General features: G+C 46.2%; 3 protein-coding genes across 4 annotated transcripts; 1 reads left to right on the forward strand and 2 right to left on the reverse strand.

Moving 5' to 3' along the window:
- Positions 1–1,542: 1,542 nt before the first annotated feature.
- LOC114433937 (beta-1,3-galactosyltransferase 1-like) lies at positions 1,543–7,045 on the reverse strand. 2 transcript variants are annotated; one of them, XM_028402760.1, is made up of 3 exons: positions 6,887–7,045; positions 3,413–3,802; positions 1,543–3,331 (listed from the first exon to the last, which is right to left on the reverse strand). In XM_028402760.1, exon 3 carries the CDS (start codon positions 3,322–3,324, stop codon positions 2,041–2,043), a length of 1,284 nt encoding a protein of 427 aa, XP_028258561.1. In that variant the 5' UTR covers positions 3,325–3,331; positions 3,413–3,802; positions 6,887–7,045; the 3' UTR covers positions 1,543–2,040. The 2 variants fall into 2 exon arrangements, with proteins under 2 accessions (XP_028258561.1, XP_028258560.1); XM_028402759.1 differs by lacking the exon at positions 6,887–7,045 and having other exon boundaries at positions 3,413–4,582.
- Positions 7,046–8,412: 1,367 nt separating this feature from the next.
- LOC114432964 (uncharacterized protein KIAA0895-like) lies at positions 8,413–14,963 on the forward strand. The gene is made up of 7 exons (XM_028401113.1): positions 8,413–8,665; positions 9,014–9,771; positions 9,845–9,988; positions 11,045–11,177; positions 11,364–11,669; positions 11,746–11,843; positions 12,090–14,963. The coding sequence occupies exons 2-7, from the start codon at positions 9,061–9,063 to the stop codon at positions 12,249–12,251; spliced, it is 1,554 nt and encodes a 517-aa protein (XP_028256914.1). The 5' UTR covers positions 8,413–8,665; positions 9,014–9,060; the 3' UTR covers positions 12,252–14,963.
- Positions 14,964–15,228: 265 nt separating this feature from the next.
- Positions 15,229–22,393, reverse strand: LOC114433585 (casein kinase II subunit alpha'-like). Its single transcript, XM_028402225.1, has 12 exons — positions 21,993–22,393; positions 21,801–21,912; positions 20,915–21,016; positions 20,725–20,775; positions 20,493–20,552; positions 20,187–20,270; positions 19,944–20,054; positions 19,762–19,863; positions 18,498–18,598; positions 16,976–17,124; positions 16,637–16,724; positions 15,229–15,698 (listed from the first exon to the last, which is right to left on the reverse strand). The coding sequence occupies exons 1-11, from the start codon at positions 22,391–22,393 to the stop codon at positions 16,651–16,653; spliced, it is 1,347 nt and encodes a 448-aa protein (XP_028258026.1). The 3' UTR covers positions 15,229–15,698; positions 16,637–16,650.
- Between the last annotated feature and the right edge of the window lie 1,773 nt (positions 22,394–24,166).

Genomic DNA, 24,166 nt, shown 5'->3' on the forward strand with positions numbered 1-24,166 from the left:
TGATTATTGAATATGCATGTTTCACTGAAAAACATTACCTTTTATGCCTTTCTATGTAAATGTAACCACACCTTGTTGTCAGATTAATAAAACGAGCCTAATGCATGGGACGGACAGAATGCAAATGGTCAGCTGCAGGAGCAGATCGAGGGGTCTGTATTGAGCTGTGCATTCTCCCTTTATAAAGGCGAAACTGAAACTGATCAGTACTGGTTTTCATTCAATGTTCTGTGCATCGGGGACGGAGTCTGGGAATCCGGGGTGACCAGATCAGGTCACAACAGTTTACTGTCTGAAAAAAGGCTACATGCTAACAAGTGGCTACAAATGATGTCATTAAACATCATCAAGGTGCCGTAGGTGCGGATTATCCTGCTGAACAGCACCTGTTAGCATGTCGCGTGTTACCTGTGTGAAGGTACAGGACATGCTAACTCCGGTGTGTCCAGTGTGGTTTGGTTCCTTCATGATGAAGAGGAGGCAGAACTCTCCAGAACAATGGACGATGTCGTGACCTTCCCTGGTCACCCCGGATTGTCAGATTCCGTCTCCTGTATTCAGAACATTGAGTGAAAGAAAATACCCTCGGTTTTGTAGTTTCACCTTTTGCAAAAGGGAGAACACAGTGAACACAGGCCTTTCAGTCTGCTTCACTCCCGTCCATAAGTGTTCTGCCCCTCCCCTGGACACAGGCTTGTTTTATTGAAAGTTGAGGTACATTTGCATAATAGATAAACAGTTCTTCAAGACCCTCGTAGGTATTCCCATATTGGGACATGTTGCCCCTTTATCTCCACCTACTAATTATCATAATTGGTCTAACATATTTATGACTATGAAACCCTTTGTCCCTTCTATGTTGGATGATTTATCTTAGTCCATGCCTCCTAGTGCTTCCTTCACCGCATCAAAGAGTTCCTCCCTAACTCTCTGTAAGAGTTATAGATGTGTTTTTCTCTAAGTGTAAGCTTATATAATCAAATACATACGTGGTCTGTATCATGTCATTGCGTAAATAACCTTGTATACTTCACAACGAGCAGCTCTGCAGGTGATGGGAACAACATGAATATTTGATTTTTAGAGGTGAACTGTCCCTTTAAGACTTTAACACACACACACACACACACACACACACACACACACACACAGAGCATAAAATCCTGCTTCTGTTCCCAGGTTCAGGAACGTCATGTTTGAACAGCAAACACTGACGAGGCTCTGCAGCAGCTATGCAGGTTTTTCCCGGCACGCTGGGACACGTCTGACCTGGACTGCCTGGATGAAGGTAGCCCCCCACCCCACCCCCGCACACACACCTCTCAGTGCCATCTGTTTGAGAGAGTGGCAGCAACACACCTAGCATGCCTTCTGTGAACAAACAGGTTCGTCCACCTGGGTTATCTATTAATGGCACAATGCTTTCACTTCACACACATCAAACAATGTGTGCATAGCACAGTGTTTCCACCTTGAAGCAGACATCAAGACACACTCTGAGTCCTGCATGTTACACAACAGACGATGTGCTCAGCACAGAAGTTGCAGTTCATGTTTTTATTATTATTATTATTTCATTCGTACATTTGTGTTCAAAAACACATCATGTGGAAGTAGCTGGTGACCTCACAGGGTCAGGTGTGGCTGACTCATGTTCAATGGTTCATCGTGGAATTCTCTCCATGACAGAAAAACATGGAGTCTAAAGGGCATTATTTATCTAAAAGTGATTATTAGGGCTGTGACATGTATAGATGAATAGTCAATATCAGGTCAGCATCTGCAAATGTCTTTTAAATTTACCACAAATGAATTCAAAATATTCAGCTTCTCCCCCTAAATGTAAGTTTTTTGTAACTTTTCTTCCAAAAAGTATTTTTTCTCCTCATAAAGTAAGAAATAAACTGTAAAATATTAAATATGTCCCTAACACCGTGCTGCCTTTACCCTTCGGCTGCATGTTGTTCTTCTTCTTTTCCACAGTGTGGATGTAGCATTAAAAAGAATCTGAATACATTTGGTAGGAAGTGCTGAGAAAATTCAGCAGTAAGAGCCCGGCCGCTTAAAATCCCTCCAGATGCTCAGGCGGTCCATGTTGGGCGGCGTTGTGGTGGCGATGATCCGAGAGAAGGCACAGCGGCTGTACTGTAAAGGGAGGACGTTGAACAAGCCCCAGTCTGGGGGGTTAGTGGGGCGGATTCCCAGGTACCTCATGCACAAGCCCAAATACACGTCTTCAATGTAAAGAGGTTTAACGTGTTTAGACGCCTCGATCAGCTTTTTAGGAAGGTCCAAGGACAAAATGTAACCCAGGCCTAAAGCATAAGGGGGGTAGCTGGGCTCTGGGAAGAGCTCCCAGGGCAGGTACCACTTTGAGTTCTTGTCCCTCAGGACTTGAGCTCCAGCTGCCACGAGTCCGGTCATGTAGTTCGTTTTTGGAGCTCGTAAAAGCAAGCCGATGAGGTTGGGGACATTCAGGAACATATCTGAGTCCACCTTCATGGCGTAGGAGGTGCTGGAGCAGTGCGAGTCCAGCCACTCCAGCATCACCATGGTCTTGATGGTCAGGTTCTTGTAGCAGTCCAGGAAGTTGCTCTGGATCAGGTCGTGGTGCTCTCTGCTCTCCTGCTGCAGCTGCTCCGCCAGAAGCCCGTCTGGGCCTCCAGCCGGCAGCCCCAGCAGGAAGAACAGCTTCACCACTCTGTCCCGCACGGGGCTCTCTCCACCCCAGGTGCTGCGGATGATGTCACGGTGCTGCTTGTTGTGAGGAGCCACAGGAACCATCAGAACCACAAACGGTTTCTCCTGCTCGCACGTCTGGGGCTCGTTTATGATGAAGGTGTACTTATACGGGTATTCCACCACGTACGGTCCAGGAGAGACGTAGGGAATGGCCACAGGTGACGCTGTCAGCTCAGGGGTCGCATGTGGAGTCACTGCTGTGACAGGGGCAGTCCAGTTCGCTGCTGTTGTGTTTGCTTCCTGTGGTGTCGTGGTATTTAGTGTGAAAGGGGAGGAGGACGAGTTGGTGTAAGGTGTAGTTCCAGCAGAGGTGGAGGCAGCAGCAGTGGTGGTAGTGGTGGTGGTGGTGGTAGTGTTGAGCTCAGCTGTGGATCCAGGAGACCTGGTGCTGTTCGTGGCAGTCCTGAGCAGCTGACCTTTAAACTGATTCCACAGGTGCGGGTACCAGTCCGGGACCACCTTGTTCAGGTTCGTGTTGTAAAAAAACAGAACGGCTGCAAACACCAGAATGATGAAGATGCTGCGGCGCCGGGAAAACACACACCATTCCCTGCCAGCTGCAGCTTTCCCAGGATGCAACATTTTCTACCTGCAAGATAAAAAAAAAACCCTTCATCAGCTCCTGAAACATTAACCACTGACGCAGGCTTGAGGAGGAGTGCAGGCAGACCTTGGAGGTGATGTTCCTGGCTTCATGTCTCGCTCAGAGCGCCCTTGGAACAATCCGCCTGCTTCCTGTTCTTTAGCTTCCTTCTTTGACAGAAATGTTGCAAAAGAACACCTCAGCTTTCAGTTTGAACGCTGACGTGCCATGGTGTCAGGAAGTCCTCAGCCGCTGTGTGGCATGCTGGAACTGCTCTGTGTGTAGATGCAGCTTTCTGTCGTCTTCCGGAAGAAGCAGGAGAAACACAGCAACACGTTGCCCCCCCGCCGCCGCCACAGGGTGCCAGACGCTCAGGTGTGAGCCCTACCTGTCCATACCGACAGAAACATCAAGACGCTCCCCAGCCTGCTGTTCCTGAGCTGATCAGGTAACCATGACACTGTGTGCTGTTTTAACCTGCACAGAGAGAGAGAGAGAGAGAGAGAGAGAGAGAGAGAGAGAGGGCGACACACCTTTGTTTGCTCCTCCCCCTTTGCTTGTTTAGTTGAGCAAATGCAAAGCTGAAAATCCTCCAGAGGAGCCTTCAGGAACGCCTCTTCTTCCAAGATCCTCATTCTTCTGACCAGTGTGTGTGAAAGGAGACACTGTGTGTGTGTCAGTGTGTGTCAGTGTGTGTGTGTGTGTCAGTGTGTGTGCTGCTTGATGCCATGTTCCAGTTATTGTTGAACCTTTGGACTGTGTGTTGGAGTTTAGACCTGGGAGGTGTCTGTGGCACTAATTAGTGTTTAAGATTAACCGAAGGTGTTTCTATGATTATGTGACTGTGAAGCTGAGCTCCGTGGATCCTTCAGCCGGTTATTATTATTACGTGGATCATCTGTTCAGCATGTATGAAGAGTAGCCGCCTGTAATCAGACACAGCACCGAGCTGCAGCCATAAAAAGAATCAGCGCTGAGCTAACACAGAGCCACGATAACCACCCTGTCTGACATGTGACTCTCAACACACCTTCCTATAAAACTGATGTAAACCTGAGACACTGACTCCGCCCACCCCGTAGCGGTCAACATTACAAAGAGCTGGGTTATCAGGTAACTTAGGTGGATCCAGAAGGTTCAGACAATAAAGGATCTGACTGAAAACACACCTCATAACACTGTCAGCTCAGATGATAACATGGCAGACATGTTGGTTAGTGTTAAGATACTGTGTGTCTGTCAGGCGGCTGATGAAGGTGGAGCAGAGGTGCTTTACAGAGCCTGAACCCACGAGCAGGCAGACAGGAAGTAAACCTTGAGCAGGACCAGGCGCACAAGGGAGAACCTTCCTGCTGACAGTCGGCCGGGTGAAGGAGAAGAAGAGGGAGACAGGACAGAGAGGACAAAGGAGAGAGAGAGGAGAGGAAGAGGGAGACAGGACAGAGAGGATGAAGGAGAGAGAGAGAGGAAGAGGGAGACAGGACAGAGAGGATGAAGGAGAGAGAGGGGAACAAACATGCAGCAACCATCATACATTCAGTGTGCTGATCTGGAGGGCGAGACCTGCAGAGAGACAGAGAGAGAGGGGACTGCTCAGAGTTATTCTGCTCTACCTGTGGCTGGATGAACTACACACTTTACTGAACAGAAAGGGGTTAAGTCTTAAAGGTGGAGGCCCCAAAACTATGACATGAGAACCGAGAATGTCACTGTGTGTGTATGGGTGTGTGTGGATCTTTCTTCTTACATGTTCATTCAGTCAGTATAGGAGCAGCACTGTAACCGTACAGGAACAAACTCTAAGGCCTCGTTCACACTGGGGAAATCAAGAGCGGGATTCAGGCCGTATCCAGAATCTGGATTTCAATCCACCTCTCGGAGGTGGATCTAGCCGGATTGGCTCAAATGTGGCTCAGGTCTGAACCCATTGACAGTAAAAACTATGGACAGAGCTTCCGTGACGTCGCCCGTTTGTTTCTGAAGAGCCGTTTTGAGGCTCGGTGGGAGGTTCCGGGACGTGATGACCTCCACCATGTTGGCAGCGTCACGTCCACCAAAACTCCAAATATGGACAAAGAGGGGGAGCGCGAGCGGGGTTTAGGGGGGCGGGCGATCGTGGGAGCAGGAAACTCACGCTGTGATACGTCAACTGTCTGTCGCTCAAGGGGCAACGCCCATAATTATGCCTAATTTTAAGTCCGAATACAATTGAAACGAGTGAGTTGTAAAAAAATTCACCCCCCCCCCGTACAATTGACACTAGAAGAGAACCAATCATCTGAGACTAGAGTGTTTTTTTTTGTACCAGGCTGTAAACATGTTTTTTTATGCTGTGAAGTCGGCCATTTTAACATGGGAGTCGTTTTTGGAGCCAGCCCCCAGTGGTTGCAGCGTGAATTACAAGATTTGACACTTCCGCATGGGCTTCAACTTTGAGCCCCGAAGGCTGCCGCTTGGTCTGAACGCAAATGCAGCTAGCAACATGATACTTCCAGTTCACGGGGACAGTGTCCGGGTTACGTACAAAAGTCGTATGTAAACAACCGCAGAACTATGACAGGAAGGAACGAGCGACGCAGGACAAAAAAAATGCATGCGCACACACGGTCCCTACCACAGCCTGAATGGACTCTGTATATTACGAGGCGCCACCTAGCGGTTTGGAGGACCGCAAACAAGCCGGGTTAAGCCGGATTGAGCACGGACACGTGTGTGATTTGAATAGGTCTGAATGTATCCAGCTTAAAGGCGATCCAGATACAGTCCTACTCTGGCTGGACTGACTTTCTCCAGTGTGAACAGGGCCAAACAGGTTCAGAGAGCTGTTGTTTCCGGTTCTTCTCTCTGCAGCCGCTAGTTACGATTTCAGTCAGCTGTGAGTCGCACATTACCACAACACACTTTCATGTTTACTGCACTACAATCATAGCTGCTGGATGTCCTTTATACAAGACAAAGACACTACAAGTACAGATGCTACACTAGACCGCCTGAAGGGTGGGAAAGTGGTTTTACTGTCCCTGTTTATACAAACTCAGCATCCTAACCCACTCCGATCCTTCCTCTCTTGTTGGGCTGAGGGCAGACCAGGTGCTACATGGACTCTCTACGTGTCTCAGAGGTGTTGCTGTGCCTAGCTGCTCACGTCCTCCGTCGATAACTTTAAGACATCCCACTCTTTATTAAACTCTGCAGCGTTTTTTCCTCATTCCTATCAGTTAAAATCATAACCACACATAAAGGACGACTCATGTGACTCACTGTTACTTGGCAACAGGTTTCACACGCACACTTTGAATAAAACCAGAATGAGGAAACGTTAGTGTCACAGATAGTGTGTCTGAAGTCAGCCAAGTGATGTGAGCAGCACACTGCACAATACACAAGCTTTCCAAATGTTTAGGTGGGTAAAGAGTATTTGTACCAGCCTGCAAGCATCGTGTGATCACCCCTGATCCTGGCTCTGCCCTGAGGCCAAATATGAGGTGTTTGCTGAGTGTGTTTGTTTGTACTGCACACAGGAAGCCTGATGGAGGTCAAGGATCCGTGGGCTGTAATTACCTGTGCCTGATATCAGTTAGTCCAGCACACCATCACCACTGGGTCCTTTGGAGCCTGGAAAACAACACTCCAGTGTTTGTTAGTCCTGGTAGTATGAAGTTTCACTTTCAGCTCTATTATTGGTAGCTAATAAAAACAGGGGGAACTCGTTATTCATGTTTAATTCTTGGATATGCTGTGTCTCTGCCACCAAACCTGATGAATAAACAAAGAGCAGTCAGTTACAGGCATCAGGACCTTTTCTGTGTAGTGGTGTTAACAGTGCTGTGGTGGCAGGTGTGACATTAAACACACAGAGCTACAGGTACAAGCCCCTTCAGCACACAGGTGTGACCTCTGGGTGGAGCTGGATGGGGAGCGGGCGCCCTCCCTCTCATGCTGCCTGATGTGGACGTTCTTGCTGAAGGTTGGGACACATATAAATGAAATGACTGAATAAGCTTTTAACGAAGAGGCAAACACTCTCTGCACCGGCGCTGGTGGTTGAAGCAGGACACTGTGATGACATTTCATGCAAACATATGTATATCGTGTGCCCAAAAACAAAGCTGGTAAAGCCAGACAGACGAGGCAGACAGTGATGAGGATGTAAAACTTTGCATAGAGAGGTTGGGCCTGGTGATATCATGATCGAACCCTTCGCACCCTGACAGGTGACATTCATTAGATGAAGTGATGCTCGACTCATAGTTCTGCAGGTTAATCTGTCCTTCTCTGCCTCTCCTTCTTACTGTCCATGTTAATTTGGTCATGATGAGTAATATATAATATTTTGTGTATTTTGTGATTTAATTATTTAAAAGTTTTTTTATTTTATTTAACATTTTTGATTGATTTTTATATTATTTTCTACGTTATATCAGAGTTTTTGTTTTTCTTATTTTCTATATTTTCAGAACATTTATTTATTACATATTTATTACTGTTACATTACTACATTATTACACTGTTCCATTCGTTCATATAAGGGTCTATGTTTACCATTACATCTGCCATGTTCATTTTATGTTCTGTTCATTGTATGTCTGTTATGTCATGTCAATTTAGCCTTGCTGTAGTTTATTTACTTAATTTTAATTTTATCTTAGTTCTATCTTATTTCATGTTAATTATTATATGTTCTTTGTATGCACCAATCACTAAGGCAGATTCCTAGTAATGTGAACCCCCTTCATTTACATGGCAATAAACATGATTCTGATTCTGATTATTTATTTATTGTTGTTTGTTTGGTTGTTGTCACATGTTTCTCTTCTGTTAAACTGATATTAAATTTTGTATTTGCTCTCTGTTTATTTTTATTTATTTATCTAACTGACATTCTTCAATGTCCCTTTTTCTTCACCCATAACCATAATTTATTCAGAATTCAGAATTTATTTTTTTCACATTTATCAGGATCTTAATGTTGCAGCACTTTGTAACTTCTCTCTTCCTCTCGTGCTCTTGTATATTTCCGTTAAATAAAATAATAAAAAAAATAAAAAAATAAAAAAAAAAGCCCCTTTGCTCTTCCGGTCGTACGTAATGACGCCCAGGAAGCGACGGACTGGACGTAACGCGTCATATCTTCCAACTCAGCCGCCGCTTCCTGGCCGGCCCAGGCAGCCGCCTCAGGCCCCGCTCCCCACTGAGCCGCTATCCGTTTATTATCATCACCGCTCGCCGGTGAAGGGAGGCGCGCCCGGGCTCCGGGTGGGTGAAGCTGGCGCCACCATGAGAGAAAGAAGAGGCTGAAAAAACCCGCACACCGTCCGCAGAGGAGCGACTCGCTGCTCGGTGAGTGTTTGTTGAGTTATTTAAAGGACCCGTCGATGCTTCACTGATTGTTTAAAGTGAAACTCTGATGAAAAAATCACAGGAAGATAAAATGTTGCTTTAGACGTGGTCTGGATGTTTGTTGTTGTTGTTGTTGTTGATGAAGCTTTGTTGTGTTTCAGTGGGATTTTGTGTGTCCACCACAGACTCTCATTTGATCCTGATCTAATTAAAGCCACAGCTCAGGATCTGACCCTCAGTGGACGTCAGTGGACGTCTGGAAAACCAGCTTATTTATAACAGTTGTTCACGTGTTGGGTCAAAAAAGCAGATTAAAATGTCATAATTAATCCTGTGTTGTAATCTTAGTCTGGAGCCCGGAGTGAGGAGCAGCCTGAGGTGCAGCAGCTGTGGTGATGGTGTTGGACTCAAGTGAAGTCTTCATGGATCAGGTTGAGGGTGAACGAGTCGGGGGCCTGTTGGAGCCAGATGTCCGGGCAGATCCACCCAGAGCTGCCAGCAGCTTTGCCACAAAGCCCAGACCGACGTCCAGACGGAGCGGCACCGCCCAGAAGGAGGTGTCCCACAACGGGCTCCCAGCCCAGGCCAGCAGCACCCAGGCGGTGGAAAGGAGGTCATCATCCAAATGTGGGGCTACACCCAGACCGCCGCTCCGCCGTCCTCTCAGCCTGGAGGTGACGCCGCAGCGCCTGCGAGCGTCTCAGGAGCGCCTGGCAGACAGGAGGATCCTGCAGCCTCCATGGCGCAGCGGCTCGGCGGCCCCCTCCCCTCCAGCTCGCAGTCTGACCAGTCCGAGCTTTGGAGCGAGTGGCTGGATGCGGCGCAGTGAGAGCACCTGCTCCGTCAACTTCTCCCGGGTTGGCAGGGGTCTGATGCGACCCGCCACTTCCCTGCCGCACATAGCCAAAGGAGCGGGAGGCGCCTCGCTCCCGACGCCTGCCAGACCCTGCCTGCTCGTCGCCCTCAGACCGCTCAATTTGGAGGAGGAGAAGCAGACCTTCTTCCAGTCTGACTACAAGTATGAGCCTCAGTTTGAGTACGCACAGCCCGAGCCCAGGGCGGTGCTGGACAAGTACAGAGAGGGGTCAGGCCTCTTCCTGGAGCAGGTGGGTCTAAATCAGACATCAGACCTCTGCCGGCCTGAGTTTACCTGACGATGACACTTCTGTTTCTCTGCAGGCTGTCGGAATCATGGAGTGCGTCCTGAAGAAGTTTGGCTCCTATGAGAGCTTTGAGGAGGCGACCGGTGGCAGCGTGCTCCCGAAGAGTCAGGTGTGGGCTGCCGTACGCAAATACCTGCAGAAAGAGGGCTGCGTGGGCGAGGTGAGGGCAGAGAGTCACTCAGAGGAAGCACAGACATCACAAAACATGGTGATGATGATGATGGTGATGATGATGATGGTGGTGATGGTGATGACGATGATGATGGTGGTGATGGTGATGACGATGATGATGGTGGTGATGATGATAGTGGTGATGATGATGATGATGATGATGGTGATGATGATGATGGTGGTGATGATGATGATGGTGGTGATGGTGATGATGATGATGACGATGATGATGGTGGTGATGGTGATGACGATGATGATGGTGGTGATAATGATAGTGGTGATGATGATGATGATGATGATGGTGATGATGATGGTGGTGATGATGATGATGATGGTGATGATGATGACGATGATGATGGTGGTGGTGATGATGGTGATGATGACGATGATGATGGTGGTGATGATGATGGTGGTGGTGATGATGGTGATGATGATGGTGATGACGATGATGATGGTGGTGATGATGATGATGATGATGATGATGGTGGTGATGATGGTGATGATGATGGTGATGATAGTGATGATGATGGTGATGATGACGGTGATGATGATGATGGTGTAATGGTGATGATGGTGGTGGTGATGATGATGATGATGAAGGTGTAATGGCAATGATAGTGATGATGATGATGATAGTGATGATGATGATGATGATGAAGGTGTAATGGCAATGATAGTGATGATGATGATGATAGTGATGATGATGATGATGATGAAGGTGTAATGGCAATGATAGTGATGATGATGATGATGGTGATGATGATGATGATGAAGGTGTAATGGCAATGATAGTGATGATGATGATGATAGTGATGATGATGATGATGGTGATGATGATGATGATGAAGGTGTAATGGCAATGATAGTGATGATGATGATAGTGATGATGATGATGATGATGAAGGTGTAATGGCAATGATAGTGATGATGATGATGATAGTGATGATGATGATGATGGTGATGATGATGATGATGAAGGTGTAATGGCAATGATAGTGATGATGATGATGATAGTGATGATGATGATGATGATATGCGTCCTCAGGTTGTGGTGCGACTCTCTGACGAGCTGCTGTCCCAGGCGGTGATGGTGGTGGAGAGCTGTCGCCCCACGCTGACCATCAACCTGGCGGGGGCTCGGCAGCACTGGCTGGAGGGAATGCTGAGGCATGAGATCGGTACGCTGCAGCTCAGACACTGACAGACATCAGATTTAAACCCCTTCCCAAAATATGTAAAAACATAAAAATGGCTTCACTTCAAAATCTCTGTTGGTCTGTAAAATGATCAAACATACCTCAGCAAACGACTCCTCAGGTGTCAACATCATCAGTGTCGTCACATTAACTCTGCGTCCCCCTCAGGCACACATTATCTGCGAGGGGTTAACAACAACCTGCAGCCGTGGTCCACCGCTGAGGGCAGGAAGCAGTTCGGCCTGAAACCGGCCAACCCCACGGAGGAGGGCCTGGCCAGCCTGCACAGCGTGCTGCTGCGGAAGCAGCCGTACCTGTGGCGCGCCGCTCTGCTCTACTACACCGTGTATCACGCCACCAGCATGAGCTTCAGCCAGCTCTTCAGCCACATCGCGCGCTTCGTCCAGGACCCGGACGTCCGCTGGGAGTATTGCCTGAGAGCCAAGAGGGGACAGACGGACACATCGCAGCCAGGTGACCACACACACACACACACACACACTTCTCTATCGGTTCATCTTTGCACTTACACTGTGTGTTTCTGTCTCAGGCTGCTTCAGTAAGGATCAGGTTTATCTGGACGGAATCCTCCGGATTCTTCGCCATCGACGCGCCATCGACTTTAAGATGTTGACTTCTTTAGGCAAGGTCAGTCCACATAAAAGGCCAGATGTGTCAACTATATTTACTATATGCTGCGGCTGTAAATGAAAGAGTCTCCACATAATACAGTGCCACCTGTGGCCTTTCAGTGAACTGCAGTTAGTAACCTGTGCTTTACTGTAGGCTTTGTGTTGTACTGTTTATGAATGAATACAACATTCGTCCACTGAGCGGCTGTTGGGTCCTGAGTCTGTTGTTTTGTGGGAGAAATGAGTGCGTTCCCCTCTGCAGGTGTCGTATGAAGACGTGGAGAAGCTGCGACACCTGGCGGTCCTTCAGAGAACCAGAATCCCGCATTTCATGCGTGACCAGGAGCGATACCTGCAACATCTGGACCACATCGTTGCCGTCAACGAGCTGGACGACTCCACGCTGGAGGAGCTGCTGCCCTGACCGCCCCCGGCCCCCTCTGCAGCTCCACCGAGAAGACAGAACACACAGACTGGTTATCACTTACATATTCAGTATTAACGACGCTTCACTGGAGCGGTTTTTGTAAAACTTGAAAGAGATGAACAAAAGGGACGCACACACTAACACCTCGTATCTACATCGTCACTCTCATCTGATGCATGTTTCTGTGGCTTTTCCTCAGAGCCAAATACAGTTCAAAAAGCCCCCCCCCCTCGCTTTTACCCCCACTATGACGTTACCTCAATACTGCAACGCCACGATGTAACCAACGTTGTATATGTAGACTCATACATAATCACTCAAATATCATAACCACTGCTTATTTATGCAATTATTTAAGTTTTTTTTTACGTTGAAACAGACTGAATGTCTCTGGTATTAGCTTTATACCTTGTTTTTTTTAGAAGATGTTGTTTTTATGCCTTAGAGTGTTTGCATTTTACAAAAGGACACCAAGGACGCAGCATTTCAAAACCCCGGGGACGCTCCGAACTGAGGCCGAGAATCTTATCAAGTATATCAAGTGCCAGCAGCCTCAGTCGAAGGTCTGAGTGTTCCCAGGGAGCTTCTCAAACATCAGTGTTATTAGGCGGATAATCAGCTGTGTTGTCTTAACGGCGTCCTTGGTGACCTTTTTTTTCACGATCAGTATGCTACTGTGATGTGACCTGTGCCCGAGCCCCCCCCCCCCCCCCGCTGCGCTACTACCAAACTTTACTTTGCTACATGGAAGGAGTAGTTGGACGTTTAGGGAATTCTGATGTTTGTTAGCGTCCTTACAGGTTTGGGTTGAGATCATCAGCACCGCCTGTCTGTGTGTATGTAGCTGAAGAAAAAGGGGGAAACCACTAACATGGCTGTTTCTGACAAGTTAAAGAGGCAGCGGCTCCGCAGGCCCGTCGGATTCACACAGAAACACTGAATGTTCGCTTACTGCAGCACTGACTCAGAGTAGGCCTGGATATTCCATGACTACATGCTCATAGGACTAGGGATGTCCCGATCCGATCACGTTATCGGAAATCAGGCCCGATTACGTGATTTCAGACTGGATCGGAATCGGATGTTGCCTTCCGATCAGGACTCGGTTATATTAGGGCTCTCAAAGTTAACGCCTTCTGTGCAGGGTGGTTCTGTGTCCTGTAGTGTAGGGGTATGACGGTTTTGGTGCGAGAGGTGCTGGGTTCGAGGCCTTGATGAGCTGGGCGTCTGAACTGACCTAGCGTGGCACACACGCACACACATGCATTTATAGAGAATCTTGCAAGTATCGGATCGGGACTCGGTATCGGCAGATACTCAAAATCAAATGACTCGGACTCTGACTCGAGGGCAAAAAAAACCTGATCGGGACATCCCTACATAGGACCGACGAACAGAAGTTTGATACTCAGGTTTTACTATTACAACTGACACTCGTTTGCCTAAAGCTGAGGCCATAAACAAACTCCACCACGATGTTTACCAAGGCTAGCCCACGTTTAATGTCTCAGGCGATCTTTGTAGTCTCATTTAACCCCCTGATAACAACCCCATATGTACTTAAAGAGTCACGGCTGTGGTGTGTCCAGCCAGGTTTTCTGGTGTAGATTAAAATAGGGACATCTCTGGAGAACTCTCTCCAGACATCTAACAAGAAAGCTGTTCGAACACCCAAACCTAACTGTTTCTAAGCTTTAAGGCTCATTAGTTTATGAAAACAATCTTTTTGTTGCTAGCACGAGTTCTTTTAATTCTATTCCAGAATGTTAAATCGTACAGTCAGATAATGTAAATTAATCAACCCAACCAGGCGTGTTAAGTGACTTCCATGTCTTCTGGAACACAGACATGTTTGTACACATCAACATAAGAGAGCTAAAAATCAAGAACTCAGAATGTATTTTTGGTTGGTTCGGTGAGCAGTGACAGTCCTCTGGCCTCTTTTTCTGTGCGGACACAGCCAGGCTAACAGATCCCCCTTGTTTACAGTCTTTATGCTAAGCTAAGCGGCTGCTGGATGTAGCTTTATATTTAACAGACAGGTCTGATCTCTGTGACGCAGCAAATGAGCAGATTCCTATAAATATCCAGCTGCTCCTCTCTACAGGATAAAGTGCCAAAGCGGCATCTTTGTGCGAAGCAGCCGGACCGCTCTGGGTCTTGTAGTATTTTCTCATCCAGATGCGAGTCCCCTGGCTGAGGAAGTGTGGGCGTGCCTTCGATGGGTGTCGAGCTCATCTGCTGTAGCTAGCTGTGTTTGTAGGCTGCTTTTTACTGTATGTGACACTTAAAGACTTCAGATGTCAGCCAGGGCATTCACTTTGGGCTGAGCTGCCGATGAGCAGAATTAGCACCGACAGGCCGAAAAACCAGGTCAGTTAAAAAAAAAAGAAGAAGAAGACGGGGGCTCATCAGAACCACAGTCCCAGTTTTTAACTTTACCACAACACGTGATCACAGCCTGAACTTCTGTGACACATTTTAAACACTCGGATTGAACTGAAACCTAATTCTGCTGTGTTTACAATTTTAGCCACTTGATAAGCAGAAGTTTTGAATTGGAGTCTGCTGACCTTGGCGGCCTCGGCCCAGATCCTCCCAAACGAATGCACCTATTTGTAACGCACGAATGTTGCACAAGTGTTTTATGTTCTGGAAAACACCTTGGATTTCCAGGTTATTTATTAAAATGTACACACACACACACAATGAGCACTGTGGTCGTCCTTTTGTTTAAACGGGTGTAATCAGACCATCTAGTTCTACTTCCTTCTGAAGTTCCTGGGGAAAGTTCCTGCTGTGGAGAAGCACAGCACACATTAAGATCCATCCTCCCTTTAGAAGCAGAGGCAGTTTAGAAGCAGAGGGTGATATCTAGACAGACGTATGTGGGGTCAGGGCTGAACTACAACCGTAGCAATGACAGAAGTAATTCAAATGATTTCACCGATAGAGGCAATGAAAGTCAAACACGTGCCTTTAAATAAAAATGGTTTATTCTCTTTCAATATAGCTTTTGTTCTATCCATAGCAGAAAAGAGCCTCCACGCCACTCAGTGCTATAACCTGGAACTGGAGCTCAGGTCACCACAGCGTCGCAATGACGGACAAACGTCTTTACAGCAACAACACTGGTTTGATCCGACAACAGTTCTCTTTTAAAAACAAGTGGGAGGATTGTGGGGAGGAGGAAGAAAGGGGGGAGAGGATGGGGGGGGGGGGTCTGATCTGATTAATTTGTGACCAAGCAGCGTAGATTCCCGAGGTGTTGTTGGGAGAAGTTGAGTCCGTGTGTGTCTGTTTGTTGGTGTGTGTGTGTGTGTGTGTGTGTGTCTGTGTGTGCGCGCACTGCAAAATTGACATCTTGCTCCAGTATGGCTGTTGATGTGGAGGCAGAGGTTTCTGCCACGAAAAGGTCACAAGTTGAGGTAACAAAGATTCGTCCTGAACAGATGGAAGAAAAGAAAACACAGTTTAAGAGTTTAGTGTCTGCGGTGTTAAGATAGGCGCTCAGATCAAAACGGAACACATTGTGTGTGTCTGTGTGTGTGGGGGGAGGGTGTTAGTGGTCAAACATCACAACGATGTCTGTGAAAGACTTCCTGTTTATTTTGACCAGTATGTGCTGTTGCTCAGTAACCTGCAACTGAAGCTAACATTTCAAAGTAACTCCTCAGAGTTCAGTCTGAAGGAATGTATATTGTATTGTATGTATATTGTGTGTATATATAATATAATATATATATTATATATAATATATATGTGTGTGTATATAATATATATATATATATATATATATATATATATATATATATATATATATATATATATATATATATATATATATATATATATATATATATATATATATTATATAATATATATTATATTATATATATATATATATATATATATATATATATATATATATATATATATACATACATACATACATACATACATACATACATACTGACTTATTTTGTAACTGGAACTTCATTTTTATCACAGCTGTGTTTCTACAGCGCCATCTTTCAACAGAACGTTGTCGTTTGCGCCCACCACCTGATGGAAATGCACCGAGCTGCTTTCTCTCTTTTTTTGTCTGTAGACTTTCAAAAGAATTTGCTTCACATTCAGTAAGTTCGGGAAATGAGGCTAAGACTTGTAACAGGAGCCTGCTTACTGTCACGGAGCTCCAGGTTAAATATTCAGGTTACACAGCACCAGGAGGAAGAGGAGGTGTGAAGCAGGCTACTGACATCTGATGTGTCAGAAACCTGATCACAGCCTGGGCATGTGTCCAGATAAACACAGGCACCTGCTCTACTGCAGGTCAGTGGAAGGTTTGTGTAGGTGTAGGTTCATGCTCTGAGCGTTACCTGCTCTCTGGGTATCATGTTGCATTGGAGCTGCTTATTGCCTTTGTGCCGTCTGTGTTGGCGTTTGCATGTTCCTTCACCACAGGATCTGAAGATTAAATACACAGTGTCACTCTGCATCTGCTGCTGCAGCCAATAAAACAAACAAAACACACACATATTATTCAAACTCAGATATGCCATGCAAAAAAACAGTTAGCAGGAGCTGCTGAGGTTTTCACGCTATAATCGTTTCGTTGAGGTTTAGTTCTCAGAATCAGCAGCATGGCAGGTGGTAGCTGCTTGGAGACACTAACGAACTGATGAGTGTTTAACAGGTGTGTGCCTGCTGATACTGACAGAAGTAAGGGTGCCGCATGGCCTCGGCCGCTGTCAGCCTCTGCTGGTGGTCGTAGCGCAGCAGCTTGTCCAGCAGGTCCAGAGCCTCTGGACTCACCAGGTGCTGGTTCTCTGACTGGATGAACTGGTCCCAGCGCTTCCGTGTCTGCCTGCAAACATAAAACCAACAGATTATGTGACTGATCACAGCTGAACGTGGATTAAATGAACAGAAGCACAGGTGGGCTGGCCTCTGAGTAGGGCTGTGCGATTTGCTGATAAATGATCGTGAAGGGTTTGAACGTATCAGCGATCTACCAGAACGGACAGACGCATGAGTTTTTTCACTCGTCCAACTCTCAGTGCGCTTAATGTGAACACGACCAACCAATGACAGCCTCCCTGTTAGGAAGCTACGGCTGAAAACGAAAAGAGAACGGAGGAACTGGTCCCTAAAACGAACTCCACCTTCATGTTCGGTGCCGTTTCTGCCGGCAGCAGCGGCGCATCTTCTAAGCCTGTGTGTGCGCGCGACGTGTGTCACAGTGGAAGGGCCGTGTGTATTATAATGCTACGAGCGCGTACGCGCCCACCTCTCTGAACATTATCAACGTTATATTCAGGTTTGCTGCTGTTGTGCTGTCAGCACCTGTGTGTGTGTGTGTGTGTGTGTGCAGTGGGAGGGCCGTGTGTGTACATCAGATGCAGACAGAGGCAACGGCTAATGACGTCACCAAAACAATAACACAGGCATTTGATGAAGAGGCTCCATATGAGGACTCTAGTAAACGGTGGACAGAGCTGACAGCAGCAGCTCCGTTTGTCCTTAGATATGATTCCCATTAAAGTTTGATCATTTGTTCTAAATCACATTGAACTTTAAGAGTTACTTAAGTCTCAATACTGTATTTACTGTTTAACCTTAGGAGGCACACTTCAGTCTGTTTAAATGACTGTTGAATAATACTTACAGAACTACATTAGTCTTCTTTTAACCTTAAAATTTTTATGTTTATTGAAAACTAATACTGAGTGCACGTTATCAGAGTTGTTGTTTGCCTTTAAAATCTACTGATAGTTTTTGAGAGGTGACAGAGTAGCTACCTGACGTCATTTACACAGAAACATGCAAATTAGTGTCAATGTAAAAACAAATCGTGATAAAATCGAGATTGTGATTTTATCATTAAAGAATCGTGATATAAAATTTTTTCCATATCGCCCACCCCTACCTCTGATCCTCCACCTTAAGGTAAATATGTTGCACTCTGAAAACACGACCGGTCTGAGAGGTGCAGCAACATCTAACCACAGAAACTATAGAGGAAGTAAACTGATTATCTGTCAGGCTGTCACTGAAAAAAAAAACCCTGACGTGACAGTGCAACCGCAGCCTTCCTCTTTTTTATATGGTTCATTTAAACTGTTGTGTCAGTGCCAGAGATGCAGGCACACCCAGACCTCTGTGCAGGAAGAGAGCTGCTGTGAATACATGTAAATGCTGTTTAACTTCAGGCGACAGCAGCCAGCGGCTGATACTCACTGTCCCAGCAGGTCTTTGAAGCGAGTGTCCAGCTCTATGTGATATTTGTGCAGGTAACCAAAGAGCTCATCGGTGCCGAGAACCTTCGCAATGCGGACCAGCTGGAAGACACAGTTGTAGTCAGTGACAACAATAAAACCGCATTCTGTAGAAACTCAAGAGTATAGAGAGAGGGGGATGAATAGTAGGGATGCACTGTTATTATATTATTCTAAAATAATTTCATATTTTAGTTTCAGTTTTCGGTTTTGGCCAAGAAATGTATTTTCGTTGCGTCCCTAATGAATAGTTCCTTTAGACAATCTCACTCAATCTGAGCTCATAAATGTCACATTTCATAAATGACTGCACTTGTTTTTAATCATAAAGAAACCAGCTCGAAGTAACATCTGTGTTTGTGTTGTATATAGGAAACCTACAGAAGCAGTGTGAACAGTAAAACCACAATGACACACACAACAGGAAGCCAGACACTCCGAGCAGCTCACTGTAGCCTTCCGGGAGCGATTTTAATCAGCACCCAGGAGACGCTTCCAGGTGTAGCTCTTATTGTCACCAGACAACCATAAACAGGTCCAGAGGGGAAACGAAAAACATGTGTTTTCCCTTCCAGCCTCACATGGAAATATCATTAGTGTGTCACTTCTTTGAATGGTCTCTGCTTGTAGCCATGATTCTGTTGTTTCCATAGAGCTGCAGGACTTTATATTACAGCGAACAAACAGAGACCAAAGGTACTAAATATGTGACTGGAGTGGGAAAAAAAGTCATATGTCTAGCCTGAAAGTTGCTGATAATATTTTACAGAATGAACTTTGTTTCATTGGAAACTGTCCTGTTAGTGACACAGAGGATGCTGCACTATGAAGTGAACTTAAAGGCAGGGTAGGAGATTTCACTCTGATGCACTTTTAGTTAAATTAGTGTGACTTCTCTTTATAATCTGATAGCAACCAATTAGTTCGGCGGTTTCGCTTTAAAACGAAGAATATGAATCATCTGTGGAAGCTATGAAACATCAGCCAATCCTACGAGGCGCACCTGCGCGTATAGTTGGCTGGTTGTCACTCTCTTCCTGCTCTGCGCGCATCAGAGAGGTACGTGCATGATGGCCGAAGTCACAGACTGGTTGGGAGGCGTGGCTTCGGGGTGAGCTCCGAGAGAACGTGGCACGTGTTTACTTTTAAAATCTCCTACCCTACCTTTACGAGAGGTTTCTGTGCAGAGTCATGCAGCCATGAAGAGAAGAACCTGCCCGGTTTACCTGGTCATAGTTGTCCTGGCCATGAAAAAACGGTTCCTTCAGAAAGATCATGCTTGCCAACATGCAGCCTAGACTCCACATGTCCAAACTGTAGTCATACATCTGGGAAAAAACACAAACGGAGAATGATTCGAACGCACTCTGTGAGAATGAGGGAGTGTTTTCATTGTAGATGAACGTACCTGATAGTCCACTAGCAGCTCGGGGCCCTTGAAATAGCGAGAGGCCACCCTGACATTGTATTCCTGAGCGGGATGGTAAAATTCAGCCAAACCCCAATCTATGAGACGCAGCTGAGGCACACAACAGGAAAAAACGTGAATCGGCTGTGTCATGAATGAATTCTACTCTCTACTAATGTGAGTCCATGGGTTCTAACAAAGCTGCATATGAATGCATTCAACAAAACACGTTGTGTGCAGCACCTTCCTCATCTGGTGGTCGATCATCACGTTGTGGGGCTTCACATCCCGGTGCATGATCCCCATACTGTGACAGTAGTCCAGAGCCTTAAAGGAGACATAAGACATCATTATTAATCCTCAATAATTCATTTAATGGATAAATGAAACACCTGGGGACCTTTTTATTTATATCACTTAAAGGAGGAGATCTGCCTCCCCCTGCTGGTAGCAGGTGTACACAGCATGGGGGAGCAGGAGACTCCTCGCCTTCCTCAAAACATCATCACAGCTGTTTCTGTTGTTATGATGTAGATAAGATGAATTTACCTTTAGAAGCTCATACATGTAGTAACGGATATCATAGTCTGTCAGCTTCTGGTACAGCTCCTGTGGACCGGAGGAGAGATGATCGGTTAACACGACATCAGCACTTCAGCTGCCCTCTGTGTATGTACATGAGCTGGAGGGTTATGAGTGTTATTGATCATGGATATCAATGCCCCTGCACGGCTGGTAACCTGCTGGTAGTTCTGCGTGTATGCCGGCCAAACTCAAGTACCTTAAAATCTGTGTTATTGATGCACTCAAAGACAAGCGCTGGCGTTCTGGACTGCAAAGAGAGGACAACACACGGCTTAACTGAGGAGAACAGCAGGTAGGTGGAGATCATCATCACTGAGGTACGAGCATGACTGGATTAACACATGCAGACATGCAAAAAAAAAAAAAAAGAGCTGTGGCCGACTCACCACCGGGTCTTTGACTGTGTCCACCAGGCGGATGATGTTGGTTCCTCCTCGCAGGTTTTCAAGAATTTTGATTTCCCGTTTGATCTTTTTCTTCTTCACAGGCTGAAAGAGGTCACAACAAAGGATTAGAAACTAAACACAAACACTGCAGCCAGGGGCTCAGAAGGGCTCTGTCAGATCATTTAACGCCGTTTTCAAATTCCAGTTACACAGACTTTTATTTTGTAAAACTGAACTAAACTCGGATCTGTTGGCCAGCGGCAGAGTTCACCGTGTATGTCCTCTAGGGCTGCAAGGATTACTCGAGTACTCGAGTAATATTCGAGGACAAAATGCATCAACAAATAATTTAGTATTCGATTACTCGTTAGTGACGTCATTGAGAACGATTCTCTCATGATCAGCGTTTTAGGTGCAAGAGGCCCTGGGTTGGAACCGCTGGCGAGCCGTTCGCAGGTCACACACACACACACACACACAAAAATACTCGTTTGTTGCAGCCCTAATGTCCTCTAGCACTCAGCTGAATGACTGTTGTGTAACTTATTTTGTGAGGGTATTTGAGCGACAATGTTAACTTTGTTATCCGTGCACACACACAATCCAAAGGAGAGATCAAGTTAACATACATGGACCAACAATATGACCTGTGTGTGTGACCCGAGTGACCTCTGTGCACATGCAATGCATGCAAAACAAAATTACCCCAGTGTATGTGAGCTGTCCATACACCGAGTGGAGTGTGTGTCTGAGTCATTACTCTGTGTGTGTGTGTGTGTGTGTGTGTGTGTGTGTAAATCACCCAATAACCTTTGTGAGTGAGCGAGCCGTCCGTACTGAGCTGGGAATCGCTCATGTATAACAAACGGTTAAGTCTGGCGCTCACCTTGAGGATTTTCACCACCACTTTCTCATTGTTGGTCACGTTTATGGCCTCGAACACTTCGCTGTACTTCCCTCTGCCAAGTTTACGCACCAGCTGATAGTTGTCTTGATTGCTGAGGAGACAAAATATTTGTCAGCAATAAAACTTGGAAAAAAACACTGGTCATGCCCACAGGTGAGCGTCCAGCGGTACCTCCAGTTGGGTACGTGTGCGTCATAATCCCAGTACTCTCTGTTCTTCTGTGTGTTGACGTCGGTGTACACCCGAGCCTTGCTGCTGGCCGGCGTGGATCCGGGCATCGCTAGCTTCGGGGCTACGTGTCGGGGATCCTCTCCTCCCTCTGAATGCTGGTTGGCTTGATACTGGAAGGCAGCGCAGCGACTTTCCAGAGTGTGTGGCTCTAGGATCCTCGCACTGTGCTTACCATTGGCTTTGGATGCTCGTGCCCTCTGGTGAAAAACGCCGGGCCGGTCCGCTGCTGCTGCCGTGCACACTGACAGAGCTACGATGACAGACTGAGTGAAGCCCCTGAGCAGGATGTTGGGTAGGACGGCATGAAGCGCCGCCAGCTGCAAGAGGACAAGAGGTAGCATCAGCAGCTGTATGTAGTGAACGATTAATACAGTTATGATTCAGACTCACTGATTAATAATTTGATTTTGAATATGAATGATTAAAACACCCAGATCGTGCAGAAATACAGAAATTAATCAAACACAAACAGTCCCAAGAAAATCACGTATTGATCAATTAGTTTATTGTTCAAGCGTAGATGTCCTCGAGTTGGTTGCTTCACCTTTGCAAATGTGAAAATGTGCTGATTTTCCTTAATGTTGCTTTGAACTGCTGGCTGCACAAAAACAGACATGTAATGATCTCACACTGCTTTAGGACAGTATGAGACAACAGTGGGTCATCAAAACCTTTCAAAACATGTGAAATGTGGCTGTTAGGCAAGTCTCTGTCTGTTGTGTTAGCTTCAAGGTACTACTGCAGTAGTTTTAGTCATGTTTGTGTTGTTTTTCGTCTCTCTCTGTTAGTTTTAAGTCTATTTGGAATCGTTCCAAGTCTCTGTGTAGTCATTTTATATGTCTTTGGAGCATTTTGAGACTTTATGGCTACTTTTGTCTCCTTGCAGTTGTGTTGTGTCTCCTTAAATTTCTTCCTTTAAGCCTCTGAATCTACTTGTAGTCGTTTTCTGTCTCTTTAAGGTCATTTTAAATCTTTGTTGCCGTTTTCTGTCTCTCTGAGGTTGTTTTGAAATCTCTTTGTTGTTAATTTGCCTCTTTGGCGTCTTTTTAAGTCTCTGTAGCCATTTTTTTTGTCTCTCGGTGGCTTTGTGTCTTTTGGTGGTCGTCTGTCTGAAGTTGTTTTGAGTCTCTTTTTGGTCATCTGTGTCTCTTTGGTGTGTTTTTGTGGCTCTTTTGAAGTCACTTCAGTCTTGAGGCCATCTTGGTCTCTTATTGGCTGTTTTGTCTCCCTCTGTAGTCATTTTGCATCCCATCAGAGGTGTGTGTGTGTCTATTAATATACATAGAGATGTCACGCCTTGACAGTCGTTTTAGTCTCTTTAAAATCTCTCTCTTTGTAACCAAACGCATCTCTTTGCAGCACGTTGCCCCTCTGTGGTCATTTCACATCTCTGTAGAGCCTGGAGGCGCAGGTGAAGTCCAGCAGGACCCCCCTTCACAGCGCAGGCCTGATCAATAATCCCTCCGTGTGTCTCTGAGCCCGTTCCTTCAAACCCCACAGACGGGTTCTATCGAACCTAAAGTCCGGGTTCACCACACGGAGCCTTTTCCAAACATGTGTCATTACAGTTGGACAAACAGCGACCGTGTCTGTCAGACTGCTCACAGGTTTCCTCCTCAGAACAGCATCACTGCCGCCACCTCTACCGCTAACTACCAAGCTAACTACTTACGTTGACCTAGCCAGCTTAGTTAGCGTTAATTGTCCAAATGTGGACCTCTACAACAGCAAAGCCTCACGGATGTACTCACGTAAATCACGTATTTATACACACAACATACAATATACACATACAACACTCTTAATATCAATGTTGACGGTTATACAATGTTATATCAATAACGATGCTAATAAGTTAGCCGGCTAACCTCGTCGTAGATTTATCCGAGCTCGGAGGAAGTCCGCCCGACATGAACGGTGCTGCGCTCGTTAGCGAACGTTACTCCCCGAGCATCGAAGCGGCACCGCCGGCTCTGAGGTTATCGATAACCTGTGTAATGTTCACGGTATCGGTGACGTATTGATTTAGTCAGATGGAGGGTGGTGGTACATCCAGCTGCGGTTCGTTAGCAGAACAGGATGGACTTCCGGTCTGCAGTAAACATCACCCGGAA

Source organism: Parambassis ranga, chromosome 3 (genome assembly GCF_900634625.1).
Source record: "Parambassis ranga chromosome 3, fParRan2.1, whole genome shotgun sequence".
Classification (NCBI taxonomy): domain Eukaryota; kingdom Metazoa; phylum Chordata; class Actinopteri; family Ambassidae; genus Parambassis; species Parambassis ranga.